This window comes from Pseudophryne corroboree, chromosome 6, assembly GCF_028390025.1.
Source record: "Pseudophryne corroboree isolate aPseCor3 chromosome 6, aPseCor3.hap2, whole genome shotgun sequence".
NCBI classification, from domain to species: domain Eukaryota; kingdom Metazoa; phylum Chordata; class Amphibia; order Anura; family Myobatrachidae; genus Pseudophryne; species Pseudophryne corroboree.
This window is the reverse complement of record NC_086449.1, coordinates 840,925,907-840,943,260: the sequence shown is the minus strand read 5'-3', so window position 1 is coordinate 840,943,260 and position 17,354 is coordinate 840,925,907. Positions and strand designations below refer to the sequence as shown.

The following is a 17,354-nucleotide window of genomic DNA, read 5'->3' as shown; positions in this document are numbered from 1 at the left end:
GCACTGACTCTCCATACCTCATGCACTCATTATATAATGTGCACTGACAGTGATGAGCCAACTGACTCTCCATACCTCATGTACTCATTATATAATGCCCACTGTCTCTCCATAGCACATGCACTCATTACATAATGCCAACTGACTCTCCCTACCACATGCACTCATTATATAATGCCCACTGACTCTCCATACCTCATGCACTCATTATATAATGCCCGACCAACTCTCCATACCTCATGCACTCATTATATAATGCGCACTGACTCTCCATACCTCATGCACTCATTATATAATGTGCACTGACAGTGATGAGCCAACTGACTCTCCATACCTCATGCACTCATTATATAATGTGCACTGACTCTCCATACCACATGCACTCATTATATAATGCGCACTGACTCTCCATACCTCATACACTCATTATATAATGCGCACTGACAGTGATGATCCCACTGACTCTTCATACCTCATGCATTCATTATATAATGCGCATTGACAGTGATGAGCCCACTGACGCTCCATACCTCATGCACTCATTATATAATGCGCACTGACTCTCCAAACCTCATACACTCATTATATAATGCGCACTGACTCCATACCTCATGCACTCATTATATAATGCGCACTGACTCTCCATACCTCATACACTCATTATATAATGCGCACTGACTCTCCATACCTCATGCACTTATTATATAATGCGCACTGACAGTGATGATCCCACTGACTCTCCATACCTCATGTACTCATTATATAATGCACACTGACTCTCCATACCTCATACACTTATTATATAATGTGCACTGAGTCTCCATACCTCATGCACTCATTATATAATGCGCACTGACTCTCCATACCTCGTACACTCATTATATAATGTGCACTGACTCTCCATACCTCATAAACTCAATATATAATGCGCACTGACAGTGATGAGCCCACTGACTCTGCATACCTCATGTACTCATCATATAATGCGCACTGACTCTCCATACCTCATACACTCATTATATAATGTGCACTGACTCTCCATACCTCATGCACTCATTATATAATGCACACTGACTCTCCATACCTCATGCACTTATTATATAATGCGCACTGACAGTGATGAGCCCACTGACTCTCCATACCTCATGCACTCATTATATAATGCGCACTGACTCTCCATACCTCATGCACTCATTATATAATGCGCACTGACTCTCCATACCACATGCACTCATTATATAATGCCCACTGACTCTCCATACCTCATGCACTCATTATATAATGCCCACTGACTCTCCATACCTCATGCACTCATTATATAATGCGCACTGACTCTCCATACCTCATGCACTCATTATATAATGTGCACTGACAGTGATGAGCCAACTGACTCTCCATACCTCATGCAATCATTATATAATATGCACTGACTCTCCATACCTCATGCACTCATTATATAATGCCCACTGACTCTCCATACCTCATGCACTCATTATATAATGCCCACTGTCTCTCCATACCTCATGCACTCATTATATAATGCGCACTGACTCTCCATACCTCATGCACTCATTATATAATGTGCACTGACAGTGATGAGCCAACTGACTCTCCATACCTCATGCAATCATTATATAATATGCACTGACTCTCCATACCTCATGCACTCATTATATAATATGCACTGACTCTCCATACCTCATGCACTCATTATATAATATGCACTGACTCTCCATACCTCATGCACTCATTATATAATGCGCACTGACTCTCCATACCACATGCACTCATTATATAATGCGCACTGACTCTCCATACCACATGCGCTCATTATATAATGCGCACTGACAGTGATGAGCCCACTGACTCTCCATACCTCATGCACTCATTATATAATGAGCACTGACTCTCCATACACTCATTATGTAATGCGCACTGACTCGCCATACCTCATGCACTCATTATATAATGCGCACTGACTCGCCATACCTCATGCACTCATTATATAATGCCCACTGACTCTCCATACCTCATGCACTCATTATATAATGTGCACTGACTCTCCATACCTCATACACATTATATAATGCGCACTGACTCTCCATACCTCATGCACTCATTATATAATGCCCACTGACTCTCCCTACCACATGCACTCATTATATAATTCCCAATGACTCTCCATACCTCATGCACTCATTATATAATGCCCACTGACTCTCCATACCTCATGCACTCATTATATAATGCGCACTGACTCTCCATACCTCATGCACTCATTATATAATGTGCACTGACAGTGATGAGCCAACTGACTCTCCATACCTCATGCATTCATTATATAATGCACATTGACAGTGATGAGCCCACTGACTCTCCATACCTCATGCACTCATTATATAATGCGCACTGACTCTCCATACCTCATACACTCATTATATAATGCGCACTGACTCTCCATACCTCATGCACTTAATATATAATGCGCACTGACTCTCCATACGTCATACACTCATTATATAATGCGCACTGACTCTCCATACCTCATGTACTCATTATATAATGCACACTGACTCTCCATACCTCATACACTCATTATATAATGTGCACTGAGTCTCCATACCTCATGCACTCTTTATATAATGCGCACTGACTCTCCATACCTCGTACACTCATTATATAATGTGCACTGACTCTCCATACCTCAGAAACTCAATATATAATGCGCACTGACAGTGATGAGCCCACTGACTCTCCATACCTCATGTACTCATCATATAATGCGCACTGACTCTCCATACCTCATACACTCATTATATAATGTGCACTGACTCTCCATACCTCATGCACTCATTATATAATGCGCACTGACTCTCCATACCCCATGCACTTATTATATAATGCGCACTGACAGTGATGAGCCCACTGACTCTCCATACCTCATGCACTCATTATATAATTCACACTGACTCTCCATACCTCATACACTCATTATATAATGCGCACTGACTCTCCATACCTCATGCACTCATTATATAATGCGCACTGACTCTCCATACCACATGCACTCATTATATAATGCCCACTGACTCTCCATACCTCATGCACTCATTATATAATGCCCACTGACTCTCCATACCTCATGCACTCATTATTTAATGTGCACTGACTCTCCATACCTCATGCACTCATTATATAATGTGCACTGACTCTCCAAACCACATGCACTCATTATATAATGCCTACTGACTCTCCATACCTCATGCATTCATTATATAATGCCCACTGACTCTCCATACCTCATGCACTCATTATATAATGTGCACTGACTCTCCATACCTCATGCACTCATTATATAATGCGCACTGACTCTCCATAACTCATGCACTCATTATATAATATGCACTGACTCTCCATACCTCATGCAATCATTATATAATATGCACTGACTCTCCATACCTCATGCACTCATTATATAATGTGCACTGACTCTCCATACCACATGCACTCATTATATAATGCGCACTGACTCTCCATACCACATGCGCTCATTATATAATGCGCACTGACAGTGATGAGCCCACTGACTCTCCATACCTCATGCACTCATTATATAATGAGCACTGACTCGCCATACCTCATGCACTCATTATATAATGCCCACTGACTCTCCATACCTCATGCACTCATTATATAATGCGCACTGACTCTCCATACCTCATACACTCATTATATAATGCGCACTGACTCTCCATACCTCATGCACTCATTATATAATGCCCACTGACTCTCCCTACCACATGCACTCATTATATAATTCCCACTGACTCTCCATACCTCATGCACTCATTATATAATGCCCACTGACTCTCCATACCTCATGCACTCATTATATAATGCGCACTGACTCTCCATACCTCATGCACTCATTATATAATGTGCACTGACAGTGATGAGCCAACTGACTCTCCATACCTCATATACTCATTATATAATGTGCACTGACTCTCCATTCCACATGCACTCACTATATAATGCGCACTGACTCTCCATACTTCATACACTCATTATATAATGCGCACTGACAGTGATGATCCCACTGACTCTTCATACCTCATGTATTCATTATATAATGCACATTGACAGTGATGAGCCCACTGACGCTCCATACCTCATGCACTCATTATATAATGCGCACTGACTCTCCATACCTCATACACTCATTATATAATGCGCACTGACTCTCCATACCTCATGCACTTATTATATAATGCGCACTGACTCTCCATACTTCATACACTCATTATATAATGCGCACTGACTCTCCATACCTCATGCACTTATTATATAATGCGCACTGACAGTGATGATCCCACTGACTCTCCATACCTCATGTACTCATTATATAATGCACACTGACTCTCCATACCTCATACACTTATTATATAATGTGCACTGAGTCTCCATACCTCATGCACTCATTATATAATGCGCACTGACTCTCCATACCTCGTACACTCATTATATAATGTGCACTGACTCTCCATACCTCATAAACTCAATATATAATGTGCACTGAGTCTCCATACCTCATGCACTCATTATATAATGCACACTGACTCTCCAAACCTCGTACACTAATTATATAATGTGCACGGACTCTCCATACCTCATAAACTCAATATATAATGCGCACTGACCGTGATGAGCCCACTGACTCTCCATACCTCATACACTCATTATATAATGCACACTGACTCTCCATACCTCATACACTCATTATATAATGCGCACTGACTCTCCATACCTCATGCACTCATTATATAATGCGCACTGACTCTCCATACCACATGCACTCATTATATAATGCCCACTGACTCTCCATACCTCATGCACTCATTATATAATGCCCACTGACTCTCCATACCTCATGCACTCATTATATAATGTGCACTGACTCTCCATACCTCATGTACTCATTATATAATGCGCACTGACTCTCCATACCTCATGCACTCATTATATAATGTACACTGACTCTCCATACCTCATGCACTCATTATATAATGTGTACTGACTCTCCATACCTCATGTACTCATTATATAATGCGCACTGACTCTCCATACCTCATGCACTCATTATATAATGTACACTGACTCTCCATACTTCATGCACTCATTATATAATGCGCGCTGACTCTCCATGCCTCATGCACTTATTATATAATGCGCACTGACAGTGATGAGCCCACTGACTATCCATACCTCATGTACTCATTATATAATGCACACTGACTCTCCATTCCTCATACACTCATTATATAATGTGCACTGAGTCTCCATACCTCATGCACTCATTATATAATGCGCACTAACTCTCCATACCTCATACAGTCATTATATAATTTGCACTGACTCTCCATACCTCATGCACTCATTATATAATGCGCACTGACAGTGATGAGCCCACTGACTCTCCATACCTCATGTACTCATCATATAATGCGCACTGACTCTCCATACCTCATACACTCATTATATAATGTGCACTGAGTCTCCATACCTCATGTACTCATTATATAATGCACACTGACTCTCCATTCCTCATACACTCATTATATAATGTGCACTGAGTCTCCATACCTCATGCACTCATTATATAATGCGCACTGACTCAACAATACCTCAAACACTAATTATATAATGCGCACTGACTCTCCATACCTCATACACTCATTATATAATGCGTACTGACTCTCCATACCTCATGTACTCATTATATAATGCGCACTGACTCTCCATACCTCATGCACTCATTATATAATGCGCACTGACTCTCCATACCTCATGCACTCATTATATAATGCGCACTGACTCTCCATACCTCATACACTCATTATATAATGCACACTGACTCTCCATGCCTCATGCACTCATTATATAATGCGCACTGACAGTGATGAGCCCACTGACTCTCCATACCTCATGTACTGATTATATAATGCGCACTGACGCTCCGTACCTCATGCACTCATTATATAATGTGCACTGACTCTCCATACCTCATACACTTATTATATCATGCGCACTGACTCTCCATACCTCATGCACTCATTATATAATGCGAACTGACAGTGATGAGCCCGCTGACTCTCCATACCTCATACACTCATTATATAATGTGCACTGAGTCTCCATACCTCATGCACTCATTATATAATGCGCACTGACAGTGATGAGCCCACTGACTCTCCATACCTCATGTACTGATTATATAATACGCACTGACTCTCCGTACCTCATGCACTCATTATATAATGTGTACTGATTTTCCATACCTAATACACTCATTATATAATGCGCACTGACTCTCCATACCTCATGCACTCATTATATAATGCGCACTGACTCTCCATACCTCATACACTCATTGAATAATGTGCACTGACTCTCCATACCTCATGCACTCATTATATAATGCGCACTGAGACTGATGAGCCCACTGACTCTCCATACCTCATACACTCATTATATAATGTGCGCTGACTCTCCATACCTCATGCACTCATTATGTAATGCGCACTGACTCTCCATACCTCATGCACTCATTGTATAATGCGCACTGACTCTCCATACCTCATGCACTCATTATATAATGCGCACTGACTCTCCATACCTCATGCACTCATTATAAAATGCGCACTTACTCGCCATACCTCATGCACTCATTATTTAATGTGCACTGACTCTCCATACCTCATACACTCATTATATAATGCGCACTGACAGTGATGAGCCCACTGACTCTCCATACCTCTCTCCCTTATAACTACTGAGCAGGGCGTGGTGACAGGACTATATGGGATATATAATGTGTGTTCTCTTGCCTATAGCTACTGAGCAGAGCGCGGTGACAGGACTGTATGGGATCTATAATGTGTGTTCTCTCCCCTCTTGTCCCTGAGCAGAGCGCGGTGACAGGACTGTATGGGATCTATAATGTGTGTTCTCTCCCCTATAGCCCCTGAGCAGATCGTGGTGACAGGACTTTATGGGATCTATAATGTGTGTTCTCTCCCCTATAGCCCCTGAGCAGAGCGCGGTGACAGGACTGTATGGGATCTATAATGTGCGTTCTCTCCCCTATAGCCCCTGAGCAGAGTGCGGTGACAGGACTGTATGGGATCTATAATGTGTGTTCTCTCCCCTATAGCCCCTGAGCAGATCGTGGTGACAGGACTGTATGGGATCTATAATGTGCGTTCTCTCCCCTATAGAACCTGAGCAGAGTGCGGTGACAGGACTGTATGGGATATATAATGTGCATTCTCTCCCCTATAGCCCCTGAACAGAGCTCGGTGACAGGACTGTATGGGATCTATAATGTGTGTTCTCTCCCCTATAGCCCCTGAGCAGAGCGTGGTGACAGGACTGTATGGGATCTATAATGTGTGTTCTCTCCCCTATAGTCCCTGAGCAGAGCGTGGTGACAGGACTGTATGGGATCTATAATGTGTGTTCTCTCCCCTATAGCCCCTGAGCAGAGCGCGGTACCAGGACTGTATGGGATCTATAATGTGTGTTCTCTCCCCTATAGCCCCTGAGCAGAGCGCGGTGACAGGACTGTATGGGATATATAATGTGTGTTCTCTCCCCTATAGCCCCTGAGCAGAGCGTGGTGACAGGACTGTATGGGATCTATAATGTGTGTTCTCTCCCCTATAGCCCCTGAGCAGAGCATGGTGACAGGACTGTATGGGATCTATAATGTGTGTTCTCTCCCCTATAGCCTCTGAGCAGAGCGTGGTGACAGGACTGTATGGAATCTATAATGTGTGTTCTCTCCCCTATAGCCCCTGAGCAGAGCGCGGTGACAGGACTGTATGAGATCTATAATGTGTGTTCTCTCCCCTATAGCCCCTGAGCAGAGCGTGGTGACAGGACTGTATGGGATCTATAATGTGTGTTCTATCCCCTATAGCCCCTGAGCAGAGCGTGGTGACAGGACTGTGTGGGATCTATAATGTGTATTCTCTCCCCTATAGCCCCTGAGCAGAGCGTGGTGACAGGACTGTATGGGATCTATAATGTGTGTTCTCTCCCCTATAGCCCCTGAGCAGAGCGCAGTTACAGGACTGTATGGGATCTATAATGTGTGTTCTCTCCCCTATAGCCCCTGAGCAGAGGGTGGTGACAGGACTGTATGTGATCTATAATGTGTATTCTCTCCCCTATAGCCCCTGAGCAGAGCGTGGTGACAGGACTGTATGGGATCTATGTGTGTTCTCTCCCCTATAGCCCCTGAGCAGAGCGTGGTGACAGGACTGTATGGGATCTATAATGTGTGTTCTCTCCCCTATAGCCCCTGAGCAGAGTGCGGTTGCAGGACTGTGTGGGATACATAATGTGTGTTCTCTCCCCTATAGCCCCTAAGCAAAGTGCGGTGACAGGACTGTATGGGATCTATAATGTGTGTTCTCTCCCCTATAGCGCCTGAGCAGAGCGCGGTGACAGGACTGTATGGGATCTATAATGTGCGTTCTGTCCCCTATAGTGCCTGAGCAGAGCGCGGTGACAGGACTGTATAGGATCTATAATGTGTGATCTCTCCCCTATAGGCCCTGTGCAGAGCGTGGTGACAGGACTGTATGGGATCTATAATGTGTGTTCTCTCCCCTATAGCCCCTGAGCAGAGGGTGGTGACAGGACTGTATGGAATCTATAATATGTGTTCTATCCCCTATAGCCCCTGAGCAGAGGGTGGTGACAGGACTGTATGTGATCTATAATGTGTGTTCTCTCCCCTATAGCCCCTGAGCAGAGCGTGGTGACAGGACTGTATGGGATCTATAATTTGTGTTCTCTCACCTATAGCCCCTGAGCAGAGCGTGGTGACAGGACTGTATGGGATCTATGTGTGTTCTCTCCCCTATAGCCCCTGAGCAGAGCGTGGTGACAGGACTGTATGGGATCTATAATGTGTGTTCTCTCCCCTATAGCCCCTGAGCAGAGTGCGGTTGCAGGACTGTGTGGGATACATAATGTGTGTTCTCTCCCCTATAGCCCCTGAGCAGAGCGCGGTGACAGGACTGTATGGGATCTATAATGTGTGTTCTCTCCCCTATAGCGCCTGAGCAGAGCGCGGTGACAGGACTGTATGGGATCTATAATGTGCGTTCTGTCCCCTATAGTGCCTGAGCAGAGCGTGGTGACAGGACTGTATAGGATCTATAATGTGTGATCTCTCCCCTATAGGCCCTGTGCATAGCGTGGTGACAGGACTGTATGGGATCTATAATGTGTGTTCTCTCCCCTATAGCCCCTGAGCAGAGCGTGGTGACAGGACTGTATGGGATCTATAATGTGTGTTCTCTCCCCTATAGCCCATCAGCAGAGCGCGGTGACAGTACTGTATGGGATCTATAATGTGTGTTCTCTCCCCTATAGCCCCTGAGCAGAGAGCGGTGACAGGACTGTATGGGATCTATAATGTGTGTTCTCTCCCCTATAGCTCCTGAGCAGAGAGCGGTGACAGGACTGTATGGGATCTATAATGTGTGTTCTCTCCCCTATAGCCCCTCAGCAGAGCGCGGTGACAGGACTGTATGGGATCTATAATGTGTGTTCTCTCCCCTATAGCCCCTGAGCAGAGCGTGGTGACAGGACTGTATGGGATCTATAATCTGTGTTCTCTCCCCTATAGCCCCTCAGCATAGGGCGGTGACAGGACTGTATGGGATCTATAATGTGTGTTCTCTCCCCTATAGCCCCTGAGCAGAGGGTGGTGACAGGACTGTATGGGATCTGTAATGTATGTTCTCTCCCCTATAGCCCCTGAGCAGAGGGTGGTGACAGGACTGTATGGGATCTGTAATGTATGTTCTCTCCCCTATAGTCCCTGAGCAGAGCGCGGTTTCAGGACTGTATGGGATCTATAATGTGTGTTCTCTCCCCTATAGCCCCTGAGCAGAGGGTAGTGACAGGACTGTATGGGATCTATAATGTGTGTTCTCTCCCCTATAGCCCCTGAGCAGAGCGCGGTGACAGGACTGTATGGGATCTATAATGTGTGTTCTCTACCCTATAGTCCCTCAGCAGAGCGCGGTGACAGGACTGTATGGGATCTATAATGTGTGTTCTCTCCCCTATAGCCCCTGAGCAGAGAGCGGTGACAGGACTGTATGGGATCTATAATGTGTGTTCTCTCCCCTATAGCCCCTGAGCAGAGCGTGGTGACAGGACTGTATGGGATCTATAATGTGTGTTCTCTCCCCTATAGCCCATGAGCAGAGCGTGGTGACAGGACTGTATGGGATCTATAATGTGTGTTCTCTCCCCTATAGTCCCTGAGCAGAGCGCGGTGACAGGACTGTATGGGATCTATAATGTGTGTTCTCTACTCTATAGCCCCTGAGCAGAGCGTGGTGACAGGACTGTATGGGATCTATAATTTGTGTTCGCTCCCCTATAGCCCCTGAGCAGAGCGTGGTGACAGAACTGTATGGGATCTATGTGTGTTCTCTCCCCTATAGCCCCTGAGCAGAGCGCGGTGACAGGACTGTATGGGATCTATAATGTGTGTTCTCTCCCCTATAGCCCATTAGCAGAGCGTGGTGACAGGACTGTATGGGATCTATAATGTGTGTTCTCTCCCCTATAGCCCCTCAGCAGAGGGCGGTGACAGGACTGTATGGGATCTATAATGTGTGTTCTCTCGCCTATAGCCCCTCAGCAGAGCGCGGTGACAGGACTGTATGGGATCTATAATGTGTGTTCTCTCCCCTATAGCCCCTGAGCAGAGAGCGGTGACAGGACTGTATGGGATCTATAATGTGTGTTCTCTCCCCTATAGCCCCTGAGCAGAGCGTGGTGACAGGACTGTATGGGATCTATAATGTGTGTTCTCTCCCCTATAGCCCCTGAGCAGAGCGTGGTGACAGGACTGTATGGGATCTATAATGTGTGTTCTCTCCCCTATAGCCCCTGAGCAGAGGGTGGTGACAGGACTGTATGGGATCTATAATGTGTGTTCTTTCCCCTATAGCCCCTGAGCAGAGCGTGGTGACAGGACTGTATGGGATCTATAATGTGTGTTCTCTCCCCTATAGCCCCTGAGCAGAGCGTGGTGACAGGACTGTATGGGATCTATAATGTGTGTTCTCTCCCCTATAGCCCCTGAGCAGAGCGTGGTGACAGGACTGTATGGGATCTATAATGTGTGTTCTCTCCCCTATAGCCCCTGAGCAGAGCGTGGTGACAGGACTGTATGGGATCTATAATGTGTGTTCTCTCCCCTATAGCCCCTGAGCAGAGCGTGGTGACAGGACTGTATGGGATCTATAATGTGTGTTCTCTCCCCTATAGCCCCTGAGCAGAGCGTGGTGACAGGACTGTATGGGATATATAATGTGTGTTCTCTCCCCTATAGCCCCTGAGCAGAGCGTGGTGACAGGACTGTATGGGATATATAATGTGTGTTCTCTCCCCTATAGCCCCTGAGCAGAGCGCGGTGACAGGACTGTATGGGATCTATAATGTGTGTTCTCTCCCCTATAGCCCCTGAGCAGAGCGCGGTGACAGGACTGTATGGGATCTATAATGTGTGTTCTCTCCCCTATAGCTCCTGAGCAGAGCGCGGTGACAGGACTGTATGGGATCTATAATGTGTGTTCTCTCCCCTATAGCCCCTGAGCAGAGCGCGGTGACAGGACTGTATGGGATCTATAATGTGTGTTCTCTCCCCTATAGCCCCTGAGCAGAGCGCGGTGACAGGACTGTATGTAATCTATAATGTGTGTTCTCTCCCCTATAGCCCCTGAGCAGAGCGTGGTGACAGGACTGTATGGGATCTATAATGTGTGTTCTCTCCCCTATAGCCCCTGAGCAGAGCGTGGTGACAGGACTGTATGGGATCTATAATGTGTGTTCTCTCCCCTATAGCCCCTGAGCAGAGCGTGGTGACAGGACTGTATGGGATCTATAATGTGTGTTCTCTCCCCTATAGCCCCTGAGCAGAGCGCGGTGACAGGACTGTATGGGATCTATAATGTGTGTTCTCTCCCCTATAGCCCCTGAGCAGAGCGCGGTGACAGGACTGTATGGGATCTATAATGTGTGTTCTCTCCCCTATAGCCCCTGAGCAGAGCGCGGTGACAGGACTGTATGGGATCTATAATGTGTGTTCTCTCCCCTATAGCCCCTGAGCAGAGCGCGGTGACAGGACTGTATGGGATCTATAATGTGTGTTCTCTCCCCTATAGCCCCTGAGCAGAGCGCGGTGACAGGACTGTATGGGATCTATAATGTGTGTTCTCTCCCCTATAGCCCCTGAGCAGAGCGCGGTGACAGGACTGTATGGGATATATAATGTGTGTTCTCTCCCCTACAGCCCCTGAGCAGAGCGCGGTGACAGGACTGTATGGGTTCTATAATGTGTGTTCTCTCCCCTATAGCCCCTCAGCAGAGCGTGGTGACAGGACTGTATGGGATCTATAATGTGTGTTCTCTCCCCTATAGCCCCTGAGCAGAGCGTGGTGACAGGACTGTATGGGATCTATAATGTGTGTTCTCTCCCCTATAGCCACTGAGCAGAGCGTGGTGACAGGACTGTATGGGATCTATAATGTGTGTTCTCTCCCCTATAGCCCCTGAGCAGAGCGCGGTGACAGGACTGTATGGGATCTATAATGTGTGTTCTCTCCCCTATAGCCCCTGAGCAGAGCGTGGTGACAGGACTGTATGGGATCTATAATGTGTGTTCTCTCCCCTATAGCCCCTGAGCAGAGAGCGGTGACAGGACTGTATGGGATCTATAATGTGTGTTCTCTCCCCTATAGCCCCTGAGCAGAGCGTGGTGACAGGACTGTATGGGATCTATAATGTGTGTTCTCTCCCCTATAGCCCCTGAGCAGAGCGTGGTGACAGGACTGTATGGGATCTATAATGTGTGTTCTCTCCCCTATAGCCCCTGAGCAGAGCGTGGTGACAGGACTGTATGGGATCTATAATGTGTGTTCTCTCCCCTATAGCCCCTGAGCAGGGCGTGGTGACAGGACTGTATGGGATCTATAATGTGTGTTCTCTCCCCTATAGCCCCTGAGCAGAGAGCGGTGACAGGACTGTATGGGATCTATAATGTGTGTTCTCTCCCCTATAGCCCCTGAGCAGAGCGTGGTGACAGGACTGTATGGGATCTATAATGTGTGTTCTCTCCCCTATAGCCCCTGAGCAGAGCGTGGTGACAGGACTGTATGGGATCTATAATGTGTGTTCTCTCCCCTATAGCCCCTGAGCAGAGCGTGGTGACAGGACTGTATGGGATCTATAATGTGTGTTCTCTCCCCTATAGCTCCTGAGCAGAGCGCGGTGACAGGACTGTATGGGATCTATAATGTGTGTTCTCTCCCCTATAGCCCCTGAGCAGAGCGTGGTGACACTGTATGGGATCTATAATGTGTGTTCTCTCCCCTATAGCCCCTGAGCAGAGAGCGGTGACAGGACTGTATGGGATCTATAATGTGTGTTCTCTCCCCTATAGCCCCTGAGCAGAGCGTGGTGACAGGACTGTATGGGATCTATAATGTGTGTTCTCTCCCCTATAGCCCCTGAGCAGAGCGTGGTGACAGGACTGTATGGGATCTATAATGTGTGTTCTCTCCCCTATAGCCCCTGAGCAGAGCGTGGTGACAGGACTGTATGGGATCTATAATGTGTGTTCTCTCCCCTATAGCCCCTGAGCAGAGCGCGGTGACAGGACTGTATGGGATTTATAATGTGTGTTCTCTCCCCTATAGCCCCTGAGCAGAGCGTGGTGACAGGACTGTATGGGATCTATAATGTGTGTTCTCTCCCCTATATCCCCTGAGCAGAGCGTGGTGACAGGACTGTATGGGATCTATAATGTGTGTTCTCTCCCCTATAGCCCCTGAGCAGAGCGCGGTGACAGGACTGTATGGGATTTATAATGTGTGTTCTCTCCCCTATAGCCCCTGAGCAGAGCGTGGTGACAGGACTGTATGGGATCTATAATGTGTGTTCTCTCCCCTATATCCCCTGAGCAGAGCGTGGTGACAGGACTGTATGGGATCTATAATGTGTGTTCTCTCCCCTATAGCCCCTGAGCAGAGCGTGGTGACAGGACTGTATGGGATCTATAATGTGTGTTCTCTCCCCTATAGCCCCTGAGCAGAGAGCGGTGACAGGACTGTATGTAATCTATAATGTGTGTTCTCTCCCCTATAGCCCCTGAGCAGAGCGCGGTGACAGGACTGTATGGGATCTATAATGTGTGTTCTCTCCCCTATAGCCCCTGAGCAGAGCGTGGTGACAGGACTGTATGGGATCTATAATGTGTGTTCTCTCCCCTATATCCCCTGAGCAGAGCGTGGTGACAGGACTGTATGGGATCTATAATGTGTGTTCTCTCCCCTATAGCCCCTGAGCAGAGCGTGGTGACAGGACTGTATGGGATCTATAATGTGTGTTCTCTCCCCTATAGCCCCTGAGCAGAGAGCGGTGACAGGACTGTATGTAATCTATAATGTGTGTTCTCTCCCCTATAGCCCCTGAGCAGAGCGCGGTGACAGGACTGTATGGGATCTATAATGTGTGTTCTCTCCCCTATAGCCCCTGAGCAGAGCGTGGTGACAGGACTGTATGGGATCTATAATGTGTGTTCTCTCCCCTATAGCTCCTGAGCAGAGCGCGGTGATGGAACTTTCCAGGGTCATCTCTCAGCTTATCAACACTTACAGCAGAAGTTTCCATACGGATTTCCAGGCTGTAACTGGCGGTGTGACCTGCGCGCCGGACACTAAGCAGCCGCACCTGAGCTTCCACCTGTACGCGGCACATAACCTGCCTGAGAGATGGGCGACAAGGTGAGATATCACTGTCACACGCCGGAACGAGCGTCCGGTTATATTGTACTGTTGGGTGGCATGGTCTAATTACTATCCTATGAATACAATATATTGTGACTAGGTCATTAGCATATTATTTATTTACACGTTTTATTTCCCTAATTAGAAGCGTTCATTTAACCATTATGCGTTCCCCGCTACTCTCATGAATAAAATCTACATCACAAATAATGAGTTTTATTAATCTACTGGTAAATTAGCTGCAATTATTTATTGAGGAGGATAATATAACGAGATGCGTGAGAAGTCGCTGGTGTGTGACACAGTGACGGTGACAGTGCAGAGCTATGCTGTCCTGCGGGAGGCGGAGGGGGAGAGAGATAAAGTACCAGCCAATCAGCTCCTAGCTGCCATCTTACAGGCTGTGTCTGGAAAATTACAGGAGCGGATTGGCTGGTACTTTATCTCTCTCCAAGGCTTAGTACATCTGCCCCTGACTGCAGGGGGTATCCAGGGCTGCCATCAGAAATTGTGGGGCCCGGGACTGACAAAATAAACAGGTCCCCTCCCGCCCAGAAAAATAAAATTCTGCCGCACTGCTCCACCCCTATGTGATGTCATACATTGTGACGTTACATATAGGCGGAGTCTTGTGGACCTACATGTACATCAGACTGGTGCAGCTCCACAGGTATTAGTAAAAGGAGCCAGGGGTGGCCTCCTCTCTGTATGGGCCTGGAACACCAGACCCCACAGTCCCCCCCGATGGCTCCCCTGGGGGTATCTATACCTCCTACAGTTACAGCTCAAGGGGGGCATTCCATTCTCGGCGATTGGCGCCATTTGCCTCATAGAGGTGATCAGGAAAACTTGCGATGTCCGTGTTACCGCAGATGTCCGGCACTCTGTGCGCGCAGCCAGTAATTGGATTCCTGCGTGCACATCGCGTATATCGTACTGTTGGGGGATTATTTGTCTGTGGCAGATTCTGCCGGAAACGCGCACCGTGACATCAGATCTATTTCCAGATGAATAATTATTATTTTCCTCTATTGCTGATTTTCTCTTATTTCCTTCATCTCCACGTTGCACAATGTTTGCCATCGCTGCTGGTAAATGACAATTATCACTTGGAACGTAGACTGAGAGCTAAATTGCTTCCTGAGCTTGTTTGGATAATTCGCCGCATTCGCCGCAGCCTTTTATCTAGGAGATCAGACTAGGGATGATAATTGAGGGTGAACGCCATTACCAATATAAATATCTATTATTCACGTAGCATCAATGTAATAAACAGCCAGCAGCAGAGGGGTTAAAGCTGCAGGACTGGGCCCAGCGTCATGTTATAGCTGTGGTGTCCAGGCAGGATGAGGGGCCCATGTATGACAACGCAGTATGATGGCGGCTACGGCCTGACGCTTACACGGCCTATTACTCATTGCTCCATGCACACTTACCTTCCTATAACACCTAATCCAGAACACCCCCCACAACATCCCTGTCCTATATACATGACGACTGACCTGTGAGGCCACTAACTCATGTAGTGACCCAGCTGCATGGTGACTGACCTGTGGAGTGACCTAGCTGTGTGGTGACTGACCTGTGGAGTGACCTAGCTGTGTGGTGACTGACCTGTGGAGTGACCTAGCTGTGTGGTGACTGACCTGTGGAGTGACCTAGCTGTGTGGTGACTGACCTGTGTAATGACCTTAATAAATATGTGATTTACTGCGCTTATGTATGTTAGCTGCTCCGTATAATAAGAATGCCAAAATGTTTTAAATAAAGGAGCGCTTGTTATAAATAGTACCGCTCATACCTGTAAAAAAAGTGGGTTAAAAATAATGTTTACAGCCCCTTTTAGAGGTGTTTTTGTTTAAGATGCGGATGTGGAGTAATGAGGATTCCAAATATATTATGGTCCGGTACCCGATGTGGGTAATGTTCATATGAAGCAGTCCCGTCCTGTCTAGCCCTGCTGACCCTACCTTGCAAGGCGCTGACTGCGGCTTGCTTCCGGTTTCCGGTCCTGGTTTCCTCACCGCTTGTTAGCGGTATGCGTGTAAGTTGCTTTGCCGAGCGTCCAATGGTGACGTGTGGCTGCACCTCCTTTCTCCGTCTCTCTCTCACCAACGCGTTTCGGGGTTTAACCCCTTTCTCAAGGATGAGGGAGTACGATTTCCTGTTCCTTTTTATTTGTTAATTTTTTTAAAAAAACATTCAAAAAACTTTATTGTTCATTCTGTTTAAAACCGGAAGTGATCATTCCGGAAGTTGTGTATTTAGCGGCAACCATGTGCCAAAATAGTTCATTCTGTTAAAAAGGTATATTTGATGGTATGGCGGTATTTTCATTGACTAAAAATCATATGGTGGATTAAAAATAAATTAAAATTGGGTTTGTGTGAATTATGAATTTATTCTAAACATATTAGGTTTTCAAAAAAGCATTTATATCTATTTTACTGACCTGTGTAGTGACCTAGCCGC

General features: G+C 46.6%; 1 protein-coding gene across 1 annotated transcript in view; it reads left to right on the top strand.

Annotated features, from left to right (window-relative positions):
* PIK3C2G (phosphatidylinositol-4-phosphate 3-kinase catalytic subunit type 2 gamma) overlaps positions 1-17,354 on the top strand; it is a 326,465-nt gene that overhangs the window by 122,673 nt on the left and 186,438 nt on the right. Inside the window, exon 11 of the mRNA XM_063930092.1 lies at positions 14,690-14,879. Within this exon, the coding sequence (XP_063786162.1) occupies positions 14,690-14,879 (190 nt within the window). The remainder of the gene's footprint in view (positions 1-14,689; positions 14,880-17,354) is intronic.